The sequence below is a fragment of the Mugil cephalus genome, chromosome 9 (assembly GCF_022458985.1).
Source record: "Mugil cephalus isolate CIBA_MC_2020 chromosome 9, CIBA_Mcephalus_1.1, whole genome shotgun sequence".
Classification (NCBI taxonomy): Eukaryota; Metazoa; Chordata; class Actinopteri; order Mugiliformes; family Mugilidae; genus Mugil; species Mugil cephalus.
In genome coordinates, this window is record NC_061778.1 from 26707476 (window position 1) to 26728155 (window position 20680).

A 20680-nucleotide genomic window follows, 5' to 3' on the forward strand; every position below is an offset into this window, starting at 1 on the left:
AACCCTGATGTAATAAATAAACTCCTGGTATGTTTTCTAAATTTAACTTTGTGGACAATTCGGATTTCTCTTTTCTGCAATAAGAACAAAGGCATTATATTGCTGGTGTATTTATTACCCCACACTTCTACACAATAACTCAAGTAAGGCAATATAAGTGAACAGTAGAACAATCTAATTGTTTTGCAATCTAAAACATAACCTTGTTCATGACTTTGTGACTTCCATGTCAGATTTTATTATGATTCCCAAAAGCCTACCGATACCTTCTCCATATTAACTCCATCAATGGATAATGAAACTTAATATTTACTTCTTTTAGTAAAAAAAAACTTTATCAGATTTAACAATAACTTATTTTCATCAAACCAAATTTTAAGTTTCATCAATTCCTTTCAACAATTTCAGATAATGTTATCAGAAAAAGTTACCTTCTGAACAGAAGAAATTTGTGTCATCTGCAAACAAAACAAAACAAAGTAAAAAGTTTCGGCCCCAAATCCAAACTTTGTGGGACCCCACAATTCAGTCTTCAAACATTTAAATGTATTACCAGCAAAATGCAAATATTGTTGTGTATTATACAATTATCTAGTTAACCAGTTTAGAATAACTCCTCTCACACCATAATTATTCAACTTTAGCAATTAAAACTGAGTGATCTATTGTATCCAATACCTTCTTTAGGCCAGTGAATACCCCGGTTGTATATTTCCTTCTGTTAATTGCTGTTGTGATTTCTTCTGTTATTTCCATTAGTGCCTAAGCAGTAGACTGATTTGTCCGAAAACCATAGTGACTCTCACTTAATATATTAGGTTTTTCAATGAAGTCATCTAATTTTTGGACAAACAACTTTTCTAGCACTTTTGAAAATTGGGAAGTAATGATATCGGTCTGTAGTTACAGCTATGTTTATCTCCTGCCTTAAAAAGTGGAATGATGTTTGCTGTAGCACCAGTTTTAAATGAAAAAATATAAACATAACATAGCGGTTTAATAATACAGTCAATAGTCATTTTTACTATTTTCATGTCTATTCCGTCACTATCAGTAGACGTCTTATCGTTATTATTTATATCTGCAGCATTTCTGTGTATTATTTTTGCTGTAGTTCATAGTTAAATGTGGCAAATGCAGGTAGATGGTCACTTATATCATTTATCACAAGGCCACTATTAATGCTAATTTAAGTACATTTGTAAAACTATTATCAATTAATGTTGCACTAATGAAGTTACTCTACTGGGCTTTGTGATCAGTGGGTATAGCCCTACTGTATAATGTGTCCAGAAAGTCTGATGTTTGTTTATGTGTTGAAACATTTAAAAGATCAAACTTAAAGTTGCTACCGAGTATTAATGATTTAATGATTTTTATTGATATTTGAATCTTTCATTAATTCATCTAAGCCAAGGGTGTAAAACTCATTTTAGTTAAGGAGCCACACTCACTCACTTAGATCTCTTGGGGGCCGAACCAGTAACACAATAGCTTATTAACTTGTAAATGATGACAACTCCTAATGTTTCCCTTGACTTTAATGTAAAGGAGTACAAGTACATGTAATGAACAACTGTAAATTTCTTATGAAGTGCAAGGTGCAAGTGCAATTTTTTATTTTAGTGAATATTTTCAGTTGTTATCTTCAGTGTAATTTTTGCAAATTCATCCCACGGGCCAGATTGGAACATCTGGCAGGCCAGTTTTGGCCCCCGGGCCTTATGTTTGACACCCCTGATCTAAACTATCCTTAAAGATTTCTATATTTGATCCTGGTTTCCTGTAAACCATGTTTTTCTGTCTTTCTAATTGAAATTCCACAGCGATACACTTTATTAAATCAGCAGTTAAGCATACATGCTAGTCCCAACTCACAAATCTTCATAGTGGACTCTACTAATGGAAATTAGGACAAACACATAAATTCATACAAGCACATCAGTGCTCTTGGTTCACTGGTGCCCTAAATGGTCCCAGACCCGGTCAGTACCCCCATATATCAAAGACAATTAATTAACACAATGCCGTTGGCCTGAATATTCATTGTAAGCTGAGGTAAGGACATCATTACCTTAGGTGGTCAACCACTAACTGGTTGACTAACACTGACACACAATCTGGACTGACAGCATTACTAACCTGTTACCTTGGTTACTCATTTGGTAGTAATGCACAAATAACTGTTTCCTTAGAGATGAATGATTTCAATCTTTGTAATCCATATTCTTAGCTGCTAAGCAAAGAAACACATTAATAAAAAACATTTAGTTTTTTTCTCCCTATTTTAACCTTGTTTTCAAGAGGAGTTGAAATTGAGAGTAATATGGACATAAATGTGATCTCCGATTAATCGTCTCTCGTTTTCGCGTGGTCAAGCCAGCCGCTCCAACATTTTCAAGTGCGCCCTCATTACCGACTAGTTTGAGACAACTGGGAAAGTCAGCGGCAGCGCTAGCTTACTGCAAACTGTGCAGCCGGTTTTCAAAATAAAACGTGGGTATTCAACGTATTAAACGTTTATTTAAAAAAATATGAAGAATGTTAAGATTTGATTAAAAAAAAAAAAAAAAGAAAGTAAGACTTGTGTTAACACTTCTCATATAATGTATCAATTTTTAATACATTACTTAATGTAAATATGACCTTTAAAGCTCAATAGCTTTCAGGTCATGTAAACCCATTTGCTCAAAACCAGTGTAGAACAGTAGATCTACACTTGTTGTATGAGACACACCTCTTTTTATAGCATTTTAACACTTCTCATATTTTATATAACTTTTTAATACATTTCATCATGTAAATATGAGCATTACTTCCAGGTGATGTGACCTATTGGCTCAAAATCACTGCAGGATCTTACTTTTTCATCATGTTAATTTGTCTTTTTTCATAATGTTTTATGAGACATAACTCTTACTTTTTTTTTTAAAACCAAATCTTAACATTATTCATATTTCTTTTAAATAAAAGTTCAATACATTTTATACCCGCGTTTTATTTTGAAAACCGGAAGTTTCCACACGCTGTAGTTAGCTAGCGCTAACTTTCCCAGTTGTCTCAAAGTATTTGCCATAATGTCTGCAATAAGGACGCACTTGAAAATGTTGGAGCGGCTGGCTTGACCACGCGAAAACACGAGACGACTGGCTTCACCGCAGTGATTAACTGCTGATACTGGGAAAAAATAATAATGGAAGAATCGCAAACTTGAATTGAGCCCTCTGTATGGGTAAAGTTTGTGAGTCAGCAGCGTTGGCAGGGAGGCTTGTAGCGCCACCATCTGGCAAAAATAATGCGATTTCAGTTGATAGCTGTAAAAATAACTGCTACATTTATGTCCAACCTACAACCCAGACTGAATCCAGAGATTCAGTTCCAAGCGTTTCTAGCACAATGTTTGTACATGTGTATTGTGTATTAATCTATTCTTTGTTCCTTAAAAATCCCTGAATCTGGATTGATGTGTGCGATGTTAGGATATAACTTTGATAGCTGATAATATATTTCCGGGGTCATCAACCACACTGTTTTATGCAAGAGCTCGGCATCAGAAGTTCAGTGCATATTTGTTAACTAGACCCTAAATAGGGACCAAATTTTTTGGAGATACTGGGCCATAATATAACGTGAACTGTAGGAGTTGAGTAGGAGTAGCATCGATTGCCCCTCTAATGTCTTCCAATGTTAAAGTTAGAGTAAAGTACATCAAGTGTTTCGATATCGTGCCACAAGACGCTTTTATTCCGAAGAGGGGAACCGGAAGACCTACTTCTTTACGTACACCGGAAGATGCAGCACTGAAAGTTGAAACTGACAAGAGGGCTCACAATGTACTTTAATGGCAGGTGGCCGATGTCCTGAAAGTTTATAGACTTCTTTTTATATTGTTTATTTGACAGGAAAGGACTTTCAAACTTGTCTTCGTGTTATTATCGTAGCGAAGCTTTACCGTGACGTGTGCAGCGGAGAGTAGCTTATTACAGTAGGGTTAGCCGGGTGGGTTCGTTTTTAGATGTGGCGTTAAAGCGTTATTTAGTTAAGTAAGTTGCAGTAGACTACAGGTGTATGTCTCAAACAATAACATGGATCCGGACCGTGAGGTGGAAAGGTGGGTGCTGTCATTTATCGTCAGCCTACAACCGTTTTCAATCCTCCGTCACTTGAGAATCGGTTGTGACGAGCTAAGTTACTTCAACCACACACGATGGCTATTAAATCCTTTTTAAGTTTGTCAACCCCTGTGATCGTATTAATTACTATGTAATAGTTCATTACTTTTGACATTTGCTTATGGCAGCCATTTTGCCATTTCTCCAACCCACCTTCTTTTTTATTACTTAATTCGTATCGGATGACAAATGCAGTTGATTGTTGGCCTACTTTAATACACTTGCACACTAACAGCCACTTTTTGTCCTGCAAGCTTCCTTAGAAATGGGAGTGATGGGGACGAGGAGGAGAGGGAGAAGTGGGAGAGGCCCCCCTCCAGCTATGGCTCCATGAAGAGTGACATAGAGGAGGAAGAGGAAGAGGAGGAGGAGGAGGAAATAGAAGAAATGGGTGCAGTATTACCTGAATCAACTGTTAACCAGGCGGCAGGGTACTCTATTTATTTATTTATTTTGTAATTATGTTCTTTTCCCAAATTGTCTCTGTGCAAATGGGCAAGCACATATCATTTCAGAAAAATAATTCATTTCTATTTTATAATTTACACAATTTCATGATTTCTTTTCAAAATATCATTTTTATTTTCAATTTTAAAGTTTGTGTCTCCCCGTTGCCCATTTGGCATATAAATTTTAAAACCTCCAATTTCTCAAATACTTATATATTAACTGTTAAAACATGTTATAGGCAATTCATTAGCCACTCTCTTTCATATTTTGCTTGCAAAGTTATAACAATGCAACAGGAGCTCACTAAGGTGACTGTTTTCTTGTCTGCCCATTTGACCACAGCAAACTTTGCATTATTGTCAATGTTAAAATCAAAGCTGCCTCTTTCTGCACCTCACCCAAACGCTTTTGTGGAGTTTGAGTACCACCATCAAATGTAGACTTCCCTGTGTAAACCATGAAGTCGTACACAAAGCCAGACACCTCGGCTCGGACAAAGACTCTTAAACCCCCATTTTTTTGGGTTTACCGGGCAAATAATACCGCAGACGTTTTTTGCCTTCATTTAACCATCATCTCATAAATTGGTTCCATTATCTGAATCAGATGAACCATCAGGTGACAAAACCACAGACGCCAGCAAGTATATCTGAGAGTAGTTATCCCTGTCTCTATACCCCTGTCTGGACAATATGTCCTCCAGGATACAGACATTTAATGTTTATCAAGGTTTTGCAAATGTAATTCACTATGTAATTTTTCAACATATGGATAAATAAAATTATCTCTAAAGAACAATATTTTCAAAAACAAATTCCCCCCCAAAAAAATTAACAAGAAAAATAACAACAACACTTAACCTATGACCGGTGTCTTCGTCCACATAGGCTGCCATTTTGAAAGTTGACATGAATTAGGATATGTGTTGATTTTCTTGCAGGTGTACACATTAAATGAGCAGAGTTCCTGCGCTTAAAAAGTCTATAATTTTGATAATCCCAATTTAAGGTTTTAAAAGGTCTTAAATGCGAGCGTTACATTTAGTCAAGTCTTATATCCTTACGTCCATTTATTACCGCTTCATTCACTTTTTGTTCAGTGCGTTGGTGGCGTTCATTCAAAATGACTATGGTGAGGTATTGTTTATACTAATATTGTTAATGTTTTGCCAGGTTTCAGCTCAATCGCTCAGAGTCCCCAGAGACCCTCTACACTCTGAATACTCAGCAGACCAAACCACAGGGAGCTGTTGTTATTGACACTAGGTAAACGAGACACACTCATACACAGTCGCACAGCATTACTAATCAATATCACAGCAGCACAAAGCTATGAATTTCAGTGAAACATCTTAATTTTGGTAATCTGTTAATTCAAGTGTATTTAAACATGCATAAGACGGGGGACTTTGAAATAATTTGAGTTTGTGATTTCATGAGATAACAGCCATATGATCACCAAACAATGTTTGCAGAGCGGTTTTACTTTACAGGTGCTGGCCAGTAAATTAGAATATCATCAAAAAGTTGAATTATTTCAGTAATTCCATTCAAAAGGTGAAACTTGTATACTGTATACTTTCCTTCCACACATAGTGATATATTTCAAGTGTTTATTTCTTTTAATTTTGATATTTATAAGTGACAACTAATGAAAACTCCAAATTTGGCATCTCAAAAAATTAGAATATTGAAAAGGCCAATGAAAAAAATGTTTTTTTTTAGAAATGTTGGCCAACTGAAAAGAATGAACATGAAAAGCATGCGCATGTATAGCACTCAATACTTAGTCGGGACTCCTTTTGCCTCAATCACTGCATTAATGCGGCGTGGCATGGACTCGATCAGTCTGTGGCACTGCTCAGGTGTTATGAGAGCCCAGGTTGCTCTGATAGTCGTCTTCAGCTCCTCTGCATTGTTGGGTCTAGCGCATTGCATCTTCCGCTTCACAATACCCCATAGATTTTCTATGGGGTTAAGGTCAGGCGAGTTTGCTGGCCAATCAAGGACAGGGATACCATGGTCCTTGAACCAGGTACTGGTGGTTTTGGCACTGTGTGCAGGTGCCAAGTCCTGTTAAAAAGTGAAATCTGCATCTCCATAAAGTTGGTCAGCAGCAGGAAGCATGAAGTGCTCTAAAACTTCCTGGTAGACAGCTGCATTGACCTTGGACCTCAGGAAACAGAGTGGGCCAACACCGGCAGATGACATGGCACCCCACACCATCACTGACGGTGGAAACTTTACACTGGACCTCATGCAACGTGGATTCTGTGCTTCTCCGCTCTTCCTCCAGACTGTGGGTCCTTGATTTCCAAAGGAAATGCAAAATTTGCTTTCATCAGAAAACATAACTTTGGACCACTCAGCAGCAGTCCAGTCCTTTTTATCCTTGGCCCAGGCGAGACGCTTCTTACGCTGTTTCTTGTTCAAGAGTGGCTTGACACACGGAATGCGACAGCTGAATCCCATGTCTTTCATGCGTCTCTTCGTGGTGGTTCTTGAAGCGCTGACTCCAGCTGCAGTCCACTCTTTGTGGATCTCCCCCACATTTTTGAATGGGTTTGTCGTCACAATTCTCTGCAGGGTGCGGTTATCCCTAGAGCTTGTACACTTTTTTCTACCGCATTTTTTCCGTCCCTTCGCCTGTCTGTTAATGTGCTTGGACACAGAGCTCTGCGAACAGCCAGCTTCTTTAGCAATCAACTTTTGTGTCTTGCCCTCCTTGTACAAGGTGTCAATGGTCGTCTTTTGGACAACTGTTAAGTCAGAAGTCTTCCCCATGATTGTGGAGCCTTCAGAACAAGACTGAGGAACCTTTTAAAGGCCTTTGCAGGTGTTTTGAGTTAATCAGCTGATTAGTGTGGCACCAGGTGTCTTCTATATTGAGCCTTTTCAGAATATTCTAATTTTCTGAGATACTGAATTTGGTGTTTTCATTAGCTGTCAGTTGTAATAATAAAAATGAAAATGAATAAACACTTGAAATATATCACTATGTGTGGAAGGAAAGTATACAGTATACAAGTTTCACCTTTTGAATGGAATTACTGAAATAATTCAACTTTTTGATGATATTCTAATTTACTGGCCAGCACCTGTATGCTTGTTATACATATCCTCACAGGTCTTCTGATTTGGGAGATGTTCCTGAAGACTATGACGAGGAGGATGAAGATGACATTTTGATTACAAATTCCCCAGAACCACCTGAGCCTGTTGAACTAGATTGCACAATGCAGACGGATGAGTACAGCCAACCTGGAAGACTCCACCCAGAACAGGACTTGCCCCATATATTTAAGGTTGGTGCACTGTCGTTAGTCTTAATCCCAAATATATTGTATCTGTGTTCCACACTTATTTTGGCAACAGCAGATTTGTGTTAATTTATAAATTCATCTGGGCATTCACATCCTCCCTCCTATGGTTTGCTCAGAGGGGCTGGTCTCACAGTTTAAGGACTGCATTTTTAGGGCAATCCATTAACGTGTGTTGTCATAATTCCTTGTCTCTTTGTAGAGTATCCAGAATGCTTTGACAACACTTACCGTAGAGGAACTTTTCCAGTTTAAAATGTTGTTCTGCAATTGGGAGAAACGCATTACCCTGCAGCAACTGTTGGAAGGAGACATTCTGGACTTTGTGGACAGAATCCTGGAGACCCTTGGTAAGTAAACACCGCAGTGTTACAAGTAAGAGTTGAAAGAGAAAAAATACACCAGAGGTTCAATTTGCAAGAAAAAAACACAGCACACAATTGTGGTCTTTGAATGCACCATGATTCATACTAGACTGATGAATGCTTTTAGAATAGAGCAAATCTCACATACAATCACTACTGATGTAGCAAGACAAACAAGAAAGGTAAGTAGACTGATCCCAGGGAGACATCGACTGACTTTCTGTCACATTTTTAACACTATGTTTTCATGTGTGTTAGCAAAAATATACACATACTGTACAAAGGTTTTAGACACTAAAAGTAAAGGGAAAATGCCAGAACTTCATACTCTGTGTATTAAACTGAAAAAAGGCTCATATCAGATTAATATTTGTGTGGGCATGCTTTGTCTTTAAAACACCACTTAAAGTGAGATTATCAACAGATACAGGAGGTTGTTCAGCATCTAGGAGACCTTCCTACAGTTTTTCCCAGCGTTTTCTGTCTCTGCATCAGGACACTTAATCTTGTTGCTGAAGATTGTTCTTGGACTCCTGCTGAATTTAAGACAGATTAGATGCCTCCTTCACTGTACTGAGAGATGGATAAGACTTAATACTGTACAACTTCCACATACAGGAACATATAGTATGGAATTTGATTCCTTTTGATCACATCAGCTGTTTCTCATGAAAAATGTCTTGAAAAATGGAAGGGGTTGGAATCCTGAAGATGGTACAGCACCTGCCTTTCCTTAACCTGGAATGTCACAATTTTCACAGCGGAAATGGAGTTGATTACTATTTTTATGTCTTATTAAACTTGTCTCCTGCAGGCCAGCATCGGTCCCTGTTCCATACGATACATACTCTAGAGAGTATGAATAAGAAAGAAGAGGCAGAGAAACTACACAATCAGTGCAGGAGAGGTGAGTGGAAATTTGACATATGGACTAATACTGGGAACGTGTCTTCTCAGAGATTTGATTGACGATCATTAACTGTGTCGAGATTTCTTGATTGCTCTCAGACCTTTTGAAACCGAATGCTTGTTTCACATTTCAAGAAAAGTCATAGTATAACACATTCACATTGTGACCTTTAAACCATGGCTGTCGTTTTCCATGAATATCATTTACACAAAACTCTATGAACCAAGCATAGACTGCTCTTTCTATGAATGTGTGTTTTGTAGGTGTTCAACAGTTTAAACATATTCAGAATAGATCATTTTTAAAGGTAGAGTAACTAATACAGCCTTTATTTCCTCTGGATATCAGTTTCTAGATTAAATTGTTAACCAGGTGATATCAGACTGACGGATTTATCTCCCATAACCGGCAGAGAAAGGAGGGCCTGATGTTGCTTGGTAAAGAGGTTTTCATAGATTATTTTATAATGGGAGATGTTTACAGATCCTCCCCAACTTCTTGTGGACACAACAGGGCTATCCCAGTTGATATCTAATATGTGATATCTAGGATTTCAAATCTTCTTCTGGTTAGTTTGGTAGTTGACCACCCAGGTTTTACTGTATGTGCATTGTCACCGCTGTAAAAGACAGGAGAGTGTCTCGGTAGGTCTGCGGCACGTTGTTGCACCAGAGTGAGGTGGTACATTCAGTGCTGCGTGATCCTGTAGCCTGTGCAAGTTTGATTTTTAGACAGAACAGAGACAGAAGATTCTCCCTAGATGTGTGTGATACAACCGGATTTCATGTGAGGTACAATTTTGAAGTTACTGTACTCTGAGCCCTTCTTAATTTACCCTCCAGCTGATGTGTTGTTCTACTTTAGCTGCTGCTGGAAAAATACAGGAAAGATAGTGCAAACTACTTTAATCTGAACACATGTAGACAATCTAGTGTTGACTGTGGTGCTTTTTGTGGTTATAACCTGTGTGGCAACATGTGTCTACCGTGAAATAAAAAGGCTGGTATTGTAGACAGATTCAGATTCAAACACAAGTATGCTTGAGGAGAATGTTGAGATTTCACCTGTAATTTTCTAACGTTCCTCCCTGATTTTCTCCACCTCCAGCGATGATCCGTTTTCACCTGCAGGAGCATTTAACCAGAAAACATCAAGTCATCCATGAGGGGGTCGTTCGAGCTGGAAGGCAGAGTGTTCTTAACACCATCTATGTGCAGCCCCAGATCTCCACCTGTGGATATGGAGGGGTCGACCCCTCCCACGAGTTGCGATCAGTCCCCTATTCGCCACCTCTCCAGGTCCCAAGTCCTGACACATTTGTTGATTTGAACAATCTGTTCCGGCTGCAGAAAGATGATGGGACGCCGGTGAAGAAAGTGCTGACCACAGGGATTCCAGGAATTGGCATGTCTGTGTCTGTGGCAAAGTTTTCACTGGACTGGGCAGAGATGCACACCAATAGGGTGAGAGCTGGGAAAACTAATTTTCATTTAAGATTTTATAAAAACACTGTGCTCTTCCTATGCAGCACTGAACAGTTGCTCATATTAGACTACTTCCACTTTGAAAACTATAAAGTACTGTTCTATTACGGAGAACTGTGAGCCTGACTGATTTTTTCTGTCCTTGTATGTTCAGGATCTGCAGTTTGTCATCAAACTCTCATTCCGATCTTTTTGGCGTCTGCGGAGCAGAAGCATGTCCATCATGGAAGTGATCAAATATTATTATCCTGAGTGCAAAGACATGAAGTACCTGGACGAAGAGGACTGTAAATTTCTCATCATAATGGACTCATTTGATTGTTACCAAGTTCCTCTGGACTGGAAGGTACCCTGTCTGCACAAATAATAAATTTACATTTGTAATTGCTTTAAAAACGTCCTAATGTAAATGAAGTGGTTACTTAAGAACGATCCTTTTCTCTTTGCAGAATGCTCCAGTAATAACTGACAACTACACCCAAGCACATCCGGATGTCCTGATTGTAAACATCATCCGAGGCACCGTGCTCCGTGGTGCCCGTGTCTGGATTCTGGGGAGACGTGCGGCGGTTTCACAAATACCGTCTCAATTCATCGACGTTGTTACAGAAATTCAGGGCTTTAGGTGTGTGGATTGATGCACAGTGTCTGTGTGTGTCTTTACATTTAGTTTTTTTTTTTTTAAAGTAGTAAATAGACAAAAGTGATGTAAATATTTCTGATTATGAACAATAGTATGATAACAAATCAATGTCAGTCAAGTTCAGTGACTTTCTTTTTTCTCCAGTGACGAGATGAAAGATGACTTCCTGACCAGACGCTTTTCCCAGAACCAGAACCCAGAACTAGCAGCAAATATTGTTGCACATTATAAGAAACTGCCGACACTTCACTTGCTTGCTCAGCAGCCCTTTGTCTGCTGGATGGTGGCCACCGTGTTCGAGCGATGCTACCTTTATCAGGGTTACGGGGTGCACCCTCCCAGACTGACACCGTTCTACATCAACATTTTGATCGTCCAAATCAATCGCAGGCTGAAGTTCTACCATGATATGGAGGACAATGGACTGGTAATGTTCATTAAACAGTCTGTAGCCTTCAGCACAGTGGCGCTGGTTCGATCCCATCGCTGTGCTGCATATTGTCACCTTTCTCACACACCGTTACTTCCTGTCTCCCTCTGCTCACAACTATTAAAAAAAAAAAGATTAAAAATATATTGCTAGTCTAATCTCTATAAACAGATGTCTGAATATAGATGGAGAATGCTAGACCATTTCCTTCTGTGGTCATATAGTGAAAAGCATTAATTGTCAAAACAGGAGTGGACCTCTATGAAGTAGCCACAGGAAACGCAATGTGTTTGTCAGTGACTTTACCGTTTATTCATGCTTTATGTAGCATAATATTGAATCAGCAAATGATGGATATCACCAGTTATTGCCTGATTTAGATTTACAATAGTTTATATTAAACTGCAGGTGCTATTACCTGTAGAAACTACAGGTGGCAGCAAATGAACTGGAACTGAAATCATTGAGGCTTCCACTGTAACTCACTGTACAAGATGTTATTAAGAGTTTCTGATCACTAAATATATATATTTTTTAATCTTTCTAGAGTTCTAAAATAAGACACTAAAATTGATGCCATGTGACTTTTTTATCAGCCTTTTGTTACATTGCAACAATTATTTCCTTTATTAGTAGAAAACAAAAATGTTGTAGTTTGTTTGTTTCATCCAGTATTTATTAATCCTGAAATTTTTATCTTTATTAAGCTTGTCATTTTTACTGTAATGTGCGTTTGAGAACACCAGATGATTATCATAAAAAGAGGCAAAGCTAATGAATAGCTTACTGTAGCCTGAGTGTCGAGTGTAATGTTTGTCAATCTCCTCTTTCCCCTCAGAAATGGTCCAGTGAAGACAAGAAATTAGTGACAGAGATGGCAAAGATGGCATTTAAGATGCTGGAGAATAACACCAGTGTGTTCTTTGAAGAGGACGTGAAGGAGGCCGGCCTGAACTTGACAGAGGTGACGGTGCAGTCTGGCATGTGCACTGAACTTCCCACACTCCCTGGTGGGAGACGAAAATTCTGCTTCATCCACTTTACTTTTCAGGTAAACTCCCCGTTTCACATTCAAGCAAAACAAACTATAAATTTCCCTGGGACTTTGACAACAGCTTAAAAACACACCGGGCAGGTTTCCTCTCCAGGTGCCTTGTCAGCAGGAAACCCTGAAATAATCACTGAAAATTCCCTCATCTTGTCTCCTACAGGAGTTCATGGCTGCTCTGTATGTCTTCATAATGTTTCGCACAGAGTCTAAGAACGTTCTGGACACCGGATCGTTCTCCAAGATCCTACGGATGAAATCATACCATAGCAAATCAGCAGCAGGCCTGGTGAACAGTGCTTGGGCACGAACCTCTAGTGCCCAGAAGGGCCACTTCGACATGTTCCTGCGCTTTCTGTGCGGCCTGCTTTCCCCAGACTGCTACCACAGTCAACTCGGCGGCTACCTCTTCCCCCATAACGCCCCAAAAGTGGGCGGACTGGATGAGGTTCAACAGCTACTGCAGCAAACCATCCAATCTGCTCCAGAAGACAGGAGAGGAAACTTAAATGAGTGCCTTAGAGAGATGACCCAGGAAGACGAGTGAGCTGGGTTTAGATGAGAACCACCGTCAGTTTGTATGGACATGCCGGGTAAAATAGCAACCTGCTTTATTGTAGCTGTCTTCAAAATTTTGTCATTATAGATTAAAATGTTACACTCAAGCCTTAGACCACTGTTTACTTTATGTCATCAAAGAGTCAGTGTCAGGAGCTGAGCTACATCAGACAAGTTAGAAGGGTTTTCTATGCGTCACACTGTTCTGGTCTTAATGCAATATTCATGTCGTTGCAGGATCAGGAAGAAAAATGGAATGGATGTTTTTTACGTAGTTTCTAGCTTTCTGTTGCCCTTTGTCCTCTACTAAAAACTGAACTGATTTCTGATCACATATCAAAATATGTTATAAGATATCTGTTGTGAATTAGAAACCCTCTTAAGAAACACATGTGCCTGTCTGTGCATTGTCGCTTCATGTTTAAATGCCTCTATATTTTATTGTCCAATAGTTGTATGACTTCTTAATTGATGTGTACAATATTTTGATCACATGTGCAATTAAAAACTGAAAATACTTGTTCAAAGGAGCAACCCAGTTGCAAAAGAATTGCAAAGTAAATAAAGAAAATGAAAAAGTTCAAATTCAGATTCAATTATATGAACAGAATTAAAAAAGAATTAAAAGAATCATTCTTCACAAAATGTCATAAGAGTAAATACTGACAGAAAAGCACTAAAGCAAGCCTCATGATCAGTGGTTGAACACACACACATTGACCTGGCCAGGAAGTACAGTATGAAAATGGATTTGATTGTATTTCTATGGAACTGCGTGACATTTACAAGAGATAAGCGTGAGGACTGTGAATGCAAATTTGCATGTCCAAATACTGCATGAAAAGAGTTTCAGTCTGAATGAACTCATTGGGAATTTTCTAACACAATAAAAAGTTTTAAAAGAGGAAGTATGTAAATTGGCCCTCAGGATAAACCTAATCTAATGTTTACTGACTTTAAACTCATTATCTTCTATAAGCGCTTGTCTTCTAGAGGGATGCAGCATGGAGCCTATCCCAGCTATGACTTCAAACTTAACAGTAATAATAATGTTGGAAAAAGAGAACAGAAATTATTATTGGTGTTAATTGACTATTAAATGTTTACATTTCTGTGGCAGTGTGTGTTTTTATGCTGACACAGACCATCTAAAGTGTGGATAAAGGGATTTTTATGGTATTTCGTGCATGTCTAGGAAAAGTTATACTGTTGTGTAACATTGGAACAGTTTTAAGTGGAAATAGACAACTTGGATCAAATGCATGAACCAAAATAAGAAGAGGAATAGGTGAAATAAACTAGGCTTTATTTAATGAGAGAAAAGACAACAAACATAAGTCTTGCATTACATTACTTTCAATGCATCCTCTCAGATTTTACATGGAAGGAAAACTAAGTTTGTAAAGGTCAGAACAAGCGTCATAAAAATTCAGGGCAAAACAGTGTAGTCCAAAACACCAGTATTAATAAAATGTTATTATCAAAAGAACTTTATACTTTCTTTATATACGTAGATAAAAACAGTATGTGGATAATAGATGTAGCACATTAGGTGAAATGTAATTTTATGCTGTTGGGCTGGAAAGCCTTTCAAACTTGACTCAACGTCAAGATTGTTGCAGCAAGCCAAGGTCTTTAATAACAAACTGGAGACAAGAAAAATAGGATACACTGTCACACTGCACTGGTCATTCAGATGAATGGAAAGTTTCTTTGGCAGATGAAAGGTAATTTTTTATGGCAGCATTCATTCAGATACTTTAATTCTCTTTGTCCTGGAACCAAAACCTTTCCACAGTGGTACTTTAAGTGGTTGTCGGGGATGCTATCGTTCCACTGAATACTTCCAGTGTCTGATCCTGAAATCCACCTCCACTCAGTGCCAAAAAATGACCGCTCCAGGCCGACCCACACCCCTTCCTCCAAGTGTGTCTCATTTAGCAGGATTTCGATTGTTTTATTCGTCACTGTCTCGTTGGTGATTTCAACCAGGAAGGATTTCGATTTTTTGCAGAACTCCAAGGCATCAATCCAACTTTTTTGTTCAGAGTAGAACTTCACATATGGACCTTGACACAAAAAAACAGCTTGGAGAGATCTCTAGAGACTACAACAAACACACTAAACAGACTGCATGTCTGAATTTGACACAGTAATTTGACATCATTGAATATCATCATCATTGATATCATTGAATTCAGAATAACCTAACTGCATGAGAGTATACAACTCTGAACCAATATTTAGTTGAATTAGCCTTTGATTTTTGGATCTGTTGTTTTACATCACAAAAGACTTCTGATTTAAAAAGTATGCTGAGGCCTTTTATACCCACTGTACATCACAGTCAAATAAATCATTGGCACAAGTACATATCTGTTGGATTAACATCATAGCTACATTTGTTATTGTTTCCTCTTTAATTGTCATTAACAGTTAGTCTCAAGTCTCATGATACACTGGTGTATCTTTTGCTTTATTTTGAGTTTATTTATTATTGTTTCTTATTGGTTAATTTACTTGTGATTTTTAGATAAAGCTGTACGGTAAATACAGTCTCAAAAACACGATTACTACAGCTGGTGGAAATAAAGATCTTACCTGGGTCAGTTTGGTTAATGATGTGGTAGTGGTAAGTAATGTTATCGAATGTTATCGTCACTGTAGTGAGATTTGCAGAGATGTGTATTTTCCGATCGGCTGATGATTGACAGCTAGACCAAAAACACAGTGATTCTGTTATAAGTAATTACATTATATATGTTATATCATATATATGTATATAAATATTATAACTGAGTAACAAAGAAAGATGTATTTACCTACAATCCCTTCCGTTTTTTTTGCATTTGCCTTTACAAATCTTATAAGAACCACCACATTTCTCAATGCAGAGCTCGTCTAATACATAAGAAACAACACAGAAAGTAGAACTGCAGATTATTTTAAAAATTTGTTTCATTTTCTGTAATGAATGTGTACTATTTTCCTTCAGCAATTATGCAGCAGATGTTAAAGGGCTGAGATTAACTCAATGTCAGCTAGCGGTCACCACATATTTATTTTCTTCATAAAGTGGTTTCTTTTTCAGCTGCTGCAGTTCTGAAGGGAAGGTAACAGAAGGTAAAATATAGTTGAGAGTGCTTACCACGTGACAAATCGTTCATTTCTATCAGTTGTGTGCCCTGTGTCAGGACGACTTCAATTTTAGGTGAGGGAGAAGAGCATTTAAGTCTCCAAGACCAGATGCCATTTGAGGCAGAGGCATTTTGAACTGCGTTTTTATGACATGGAGAATGTTTGAGAGAGATATCGAGTCCTTCACTGGTCAAATTATGGATTGGTTCTGTAACAAAGAAATACAGAATAATATCAAGAACTGAATTTGTTTCTGTAAAATACGAATGGAATGAATGAATAAATAGAGGAACTCATATGAATAGAAAAATGACAATGTAATGACATAAAATAAATAAGTGTAAAAATAAACATAAATGTACAGAATGTTTTTTTTATGAATTTGTCTTCACTTCCTGTGCATATGTATTTATTCTCTCTTTTTTTTACCTTTTTCTATTTAAGAATTTGTAGATTACAAGTAAGGAAGCACAGCGTTTAATGAAGAACAAGAAACATAAATGAGCAAAAAACAAACAACAACAAAAAAAGAAAAAACGTTGCAACATAAGAAACTAGACATTCTTGAGATTTTTCAAGACATTTGTTCGATAGCTTTGTTTTAGATATACCATGATACAAATGACTGAAAATCTTCACAAACAGAAACTAACTCAAATTTACCATTAGAAGTCCAGTTCATATAAATAAATTCTCAGACTTCCCTTTATAGATTAATGTACAGACCTAAAGACTCTTCCGTGGATTTATTGTCTGGTGATAAAACCTTCAGAAGCAGTAACAAATAGATCGTCTGTGCCATGTCCTGCAAACGTACAGAAAAAAATATTAAGGAAAGTTAGGAATATGTGGAAGAACTGCACAAAATACTAGAGATTCTGCTCCAATCAGATTTCATAAACAGTCTAACTCAGAAATCTGTGGCATGCACCTTGAGTATTTCCAGCCTGAGCATAGATGTAGATATGACAGAGAAATGTAACTACTGACTGCATCGTCTGTGTGATGGTACTTCAGAAGTCAAGGATGTCCGATAGACAAAAGCTAGCCTGTACTGTGTTCTTCTGTTTATATTTAGACAAACAAATGAGATCAGTAAATGTACATATGATCCCCAGAATGAAGGCTCAGGTCATCCATTTCATTACAGACAGTGTTTACAGTGATAGTGCAGAATCAACAATAATCTGATCAGCTGTGCATTGAGGAGACATCCATTAGCTAACAAATACCTGCAAGTATAAGGAAAAACATGTTCCTGCACTGAGGCATTTTACACATGACCAGATGCACATGTGCCTTGAGTTGAAGATGTAATGTTTTATTCCTACATTAATTCATTAATTGGAGTTTATTTTGAACATGTTAACATAACAAATTAGCAAAACAAAGAAACATCTATATAATAAACCAAGTAAACGACTAAACAGCAAGTTTTCTGCTGGCCATATAGATGAGCTCAAACACCCTTGACTTCAGCTTTGTCAATGCATTTTCCTAATCCAGCAATTTTACATGATAAATCATCAGAAGTGGTGAATCTTCTCTTCTTCTGGGAAGACACGTAATGTTTCAGCTTGTGGGATAAGTTCAAGTGAAATAACATGAATTTGAATTTATACTAAAGATGAGTATTTGAGAAAATGAATGTTGTTGCGTTCTACCACTGCTGGAGTAAAATTATATTAAATGTATAAACTTACCCAAATAGTGAGGACTTGTCCGTCTCTGAAATGTGATGTGAAGTGCAATGTGAACAGAAGTCATCACTTTATGAAGGTCTTTGATGTTTCCTCTTTCAGAATAAAGAAACACGCCCACTCATTTTTCTAAAGGGTAAAAAACAGGCCTCATATTCCTAAAAGCTACCTGAAAAAATATGAACATGAATAAAGAATCAATTGTAGAGAAATACTACTAAATTGTATGTGAGGTGAATCAGTATTTAGTGAATAAGTCCATGATATGATACAATAGAATATTGCATGGAGTCAGTCATTTAATCCATCACAACAAACAACATATTTTTTCATGTCTCACAGTATGGAGACAGTACAAACAAGCCCTTGTTTCCACGTAGCTCATGCAAATCCAAAGTCAGAGCTCCAAAAGGGACAGAGACTGTTTGGTCAAACGGGAAATATATGCTCACAGTGTTTTATAAAGAACATGCAAATAGTTTGGGTCATGCAAACAAGATACATGTGAAAAAGCTTTTTTTGTTGTTAGTTCAAGTACTGTAGCTGTCTCACCTTGAGCCTAATGGCATTCATTTTTTATTTTTTGTGAGACTTGTTGCCACAGTTAACTCATTACTTTAGACAGGAACGACATGAATGAAGTCCAGCAGATGAATGTACAGTATGTTTCCAAAAATGTCTGATACCTGAGCAGTGGAAATGTATTGAATAAGCTCACATTATAAAGACTGCCTCCAACATAATGCAAGCTTAGTAAATTGAGTATATCTCCAGTATTATTTGATCCATTGATAAATATGTGTCCGTAGCTGTAAATACTGTTCCATACAGTATTTACAGCTACGGACACATATTTATATAGAAAAAAAATATATATAGAAAAATATGTATAAGAACTGAATCAAATTGAGAAAGAACTGAATCGTTACCTGCTGTGATAAAGGCCTCTCCAACAGACCATTCGCACACAAGCAATTGTAATAAGATATTTTTGGCAAAATATGTCTAAAGGTCTATTTTCTTCAGCTGCTGCCTTCTTTTAGATTTGGTGAGTCAGTGTTGATGTTGTAATGGTCCTCCTCTTGGTAGTAGAGATAACACACTGGCGTTGTGTCTTTGTATAAAATACACACGCCTGAGGAACCACATAAGTTGAAATTCCAGCGTCACCTATTTGTTCAACATGAAGACGTCTGGCAGTGTTTCTTTGTGCTTGTCTCTGTTCTACATTCCTGTTGTCTCATGTCAGTCACACTGATTCAGGGCAGGATGATTCATCAAGCTCCTTGTGACGATGCATACAGCTTGTTGAATGTGTCCCATGAAATGTGTGCATGCGATATGAAGCACTGGAGCACCTGCAGGAGAAAATATGAAACTTCAACTCTGTTCTGTCCCAGAAAGACTGCACAACAGGAAGTCTGTTCAGAGGGAAAAACCATCATGCCAGATAGGAAATAGCTCGGCTTAGAATGCTGGGAAAGAATACAGGGAGTGAATACACACCAGACAGACAGACAGACAGGTTATCCTCTCCATCTTTGCCAAGAACTCCTCGTCAGAGCTCGTCTATGTGGAGGTCAACATCATGCACTCCTTCTCACTGTCACATAAACTCCGTCATAGTAAGTCCATAAAAACCTGCCTCTGGTTGTTTCAGGTTGTTCCATTTGAGAGAATTTGAACAGAACATCTGAAAGTTTCTGTGGCGTAAATGAACACTTCAGATGTTTTGTGTATTGTGTTTTTACATGTATTTTTATATTGAGAGAAGAAACCAGGAAACTAATTTAAAACTAATCCAATATAAGAAATGTATGAAGGTAAAGATGGATTAACTGAGACAAAATGACACACACTAAAGTAAACTCAAGGGCAAACACGTAAAACATTAAAGAAGGGTTTATGAGGGCATGTAAATCCATTTTAGAGGTTTGAAATGATATGACTTTGGCTACCTCCTGTGGTCATATCAGAAAAGGCAACACACATGCACATGCATAGAGTAAAAGGATGCCGTGTGAGCTTTGCTTTTGGATGACACCAAACAGACAGAACTGAAACTCACTTTATCACTCATAGTTGGAGAGAAAGGCCTAAGCTGGCCTGAACCCGGACCTGCTTGCAGGGAGGCAGCATTAACCACTGAGCCGCTGTGCCACCCTGTATTTTATTGTCTCCTATTTATTCAGTCAAAAAAAAATCTGCATTCTATTACTCTGTAATTTAACATATAAACTGAGGTATTAAAAACACCTTGGACAATCACTTAGTCCTCTAAACCAATAAAACTGTCGTATGGTATCTTCTATTGTTGGACAGATACTGTATAATATGGGCAACCAATCACACATGACATGTGATTCAAACTATTAAATTGTATATCCAGGACTATCATCAGCAGCACTGGCGCAACACTGTGCTCTCCCCTGTCCACAGAGTCATGTAATACGAAGAAGTTGT

General features: G+C 37.8%; 2 protein-coding genes across 3 annotated transcripts; one reads left to right on the top strand and one right to left on the bottom strand.

The window, feature by feature from the left end:
* The first annotated feature begins 3111 nt into the window (after positions 1–3111).
* On the top strand, positions 3112–13964 carry nlrc3l (NLR family, CARD domain containing 3-like). Of its 2 annotated transcripts, none has more exons than XM_047594920.1 (12): positions 3112–4111; positions 4436–4603; positions 5795–5887; positions 7749–7926; positions 8144–8291; positions 9121–9213; positions 10324–10679; positions 10855–11046; positions 11150–11325; positions 11488–11770; positions 12612–12824; positions 12985–13964. In XM_047594920.1, exons 1-12 carry the CDS (start codon positions 4086–4088, stop codon positions 13366–13368), a joined length of 2310 nt encoding a protein of 769 aa, XP_047450876.1. In that variant the 5' UTR covers positions 3112–4085; the 3' UTR covers positions 13369–13964. The 2 variants fall into 2 exon arrangements, with proteins under 2 accessions (XP_047450876.1, XP_047450874.1); XM_047594918.1 differs by having other exon boundaries at positions 3114–4111; positions 4427–4603.
* Positions 13965–14668: 704 nt separating this feature from the next.
* On the bottom strand, positions 14669–18345 carry LOC125013954. The gene is made up of 6 exons (XM_047594921.1): positions 18221–18345; positions 17244–17322; positions 16528–16725; positions 16202–16280; positions 15981–16093; positions 14669–15448 (listed from the first exon to the last, which is right to left on the bottom strand). The coding sequence occupies exons 2-6, from the start codon at positions 17317–17319 to the stop codon at positions 15072–15074; spliced, it is 843 nt and encodes a 280-aa protein (XP_047450877.1). The 5' UTR covers positions 17320–17322; positions 18221–18345; the 3' UTR covers positions 14669–15071.
* Positions 18346–20680: the final 2335 nt, after the last annotated feature.

Excerpts from the sequence above, each read along its gene's own strand:
- nlrc3l (XM_047594918.1), top strand. The coding sequence starts at position 4,086 with ATGGATCCGGACCGTGAGGTGGAAAG. Across the intron at positions 4,604-5,794 it reads ACTGTTAACCAGGCGGCAGG|GTTTCAGCTCAATCGCTCAG; the intron begins GTACTCTATTTA and ends ATGTTTTGCCAG. Across the intron at positions 11,047-11,149 it reads AAGTTCCTCTGGACTGGAAG|AATGCTCCAGTAATAACTGA; the intron begins GTACCCTGTCTG and ends TTCTCTTTGCAG.
- LOC125013954 (XM_047594921.1), bottom strand. The coding sequence starts at position 17,319 with ATGGCACAGACGATCTATTTGTTACTGCTTCTGAAGGTTTTATCACCA. Across the intron at positions 16,094-16,201 it reads AAAAACGGAAGGGATTGTAG|CTGTCAATCATCAGCCGATC; the intron begins GTAAATACATCT and ends TTTTTGGTCTAG. Across the intron at positions 15,449-15,980 it reads CATTAACCAAACTGACCCAG|GTCCATATGTGAAGTTCTAC; the intron begins GTAAGATCTTTA and ends TTTTGTGTCAAG.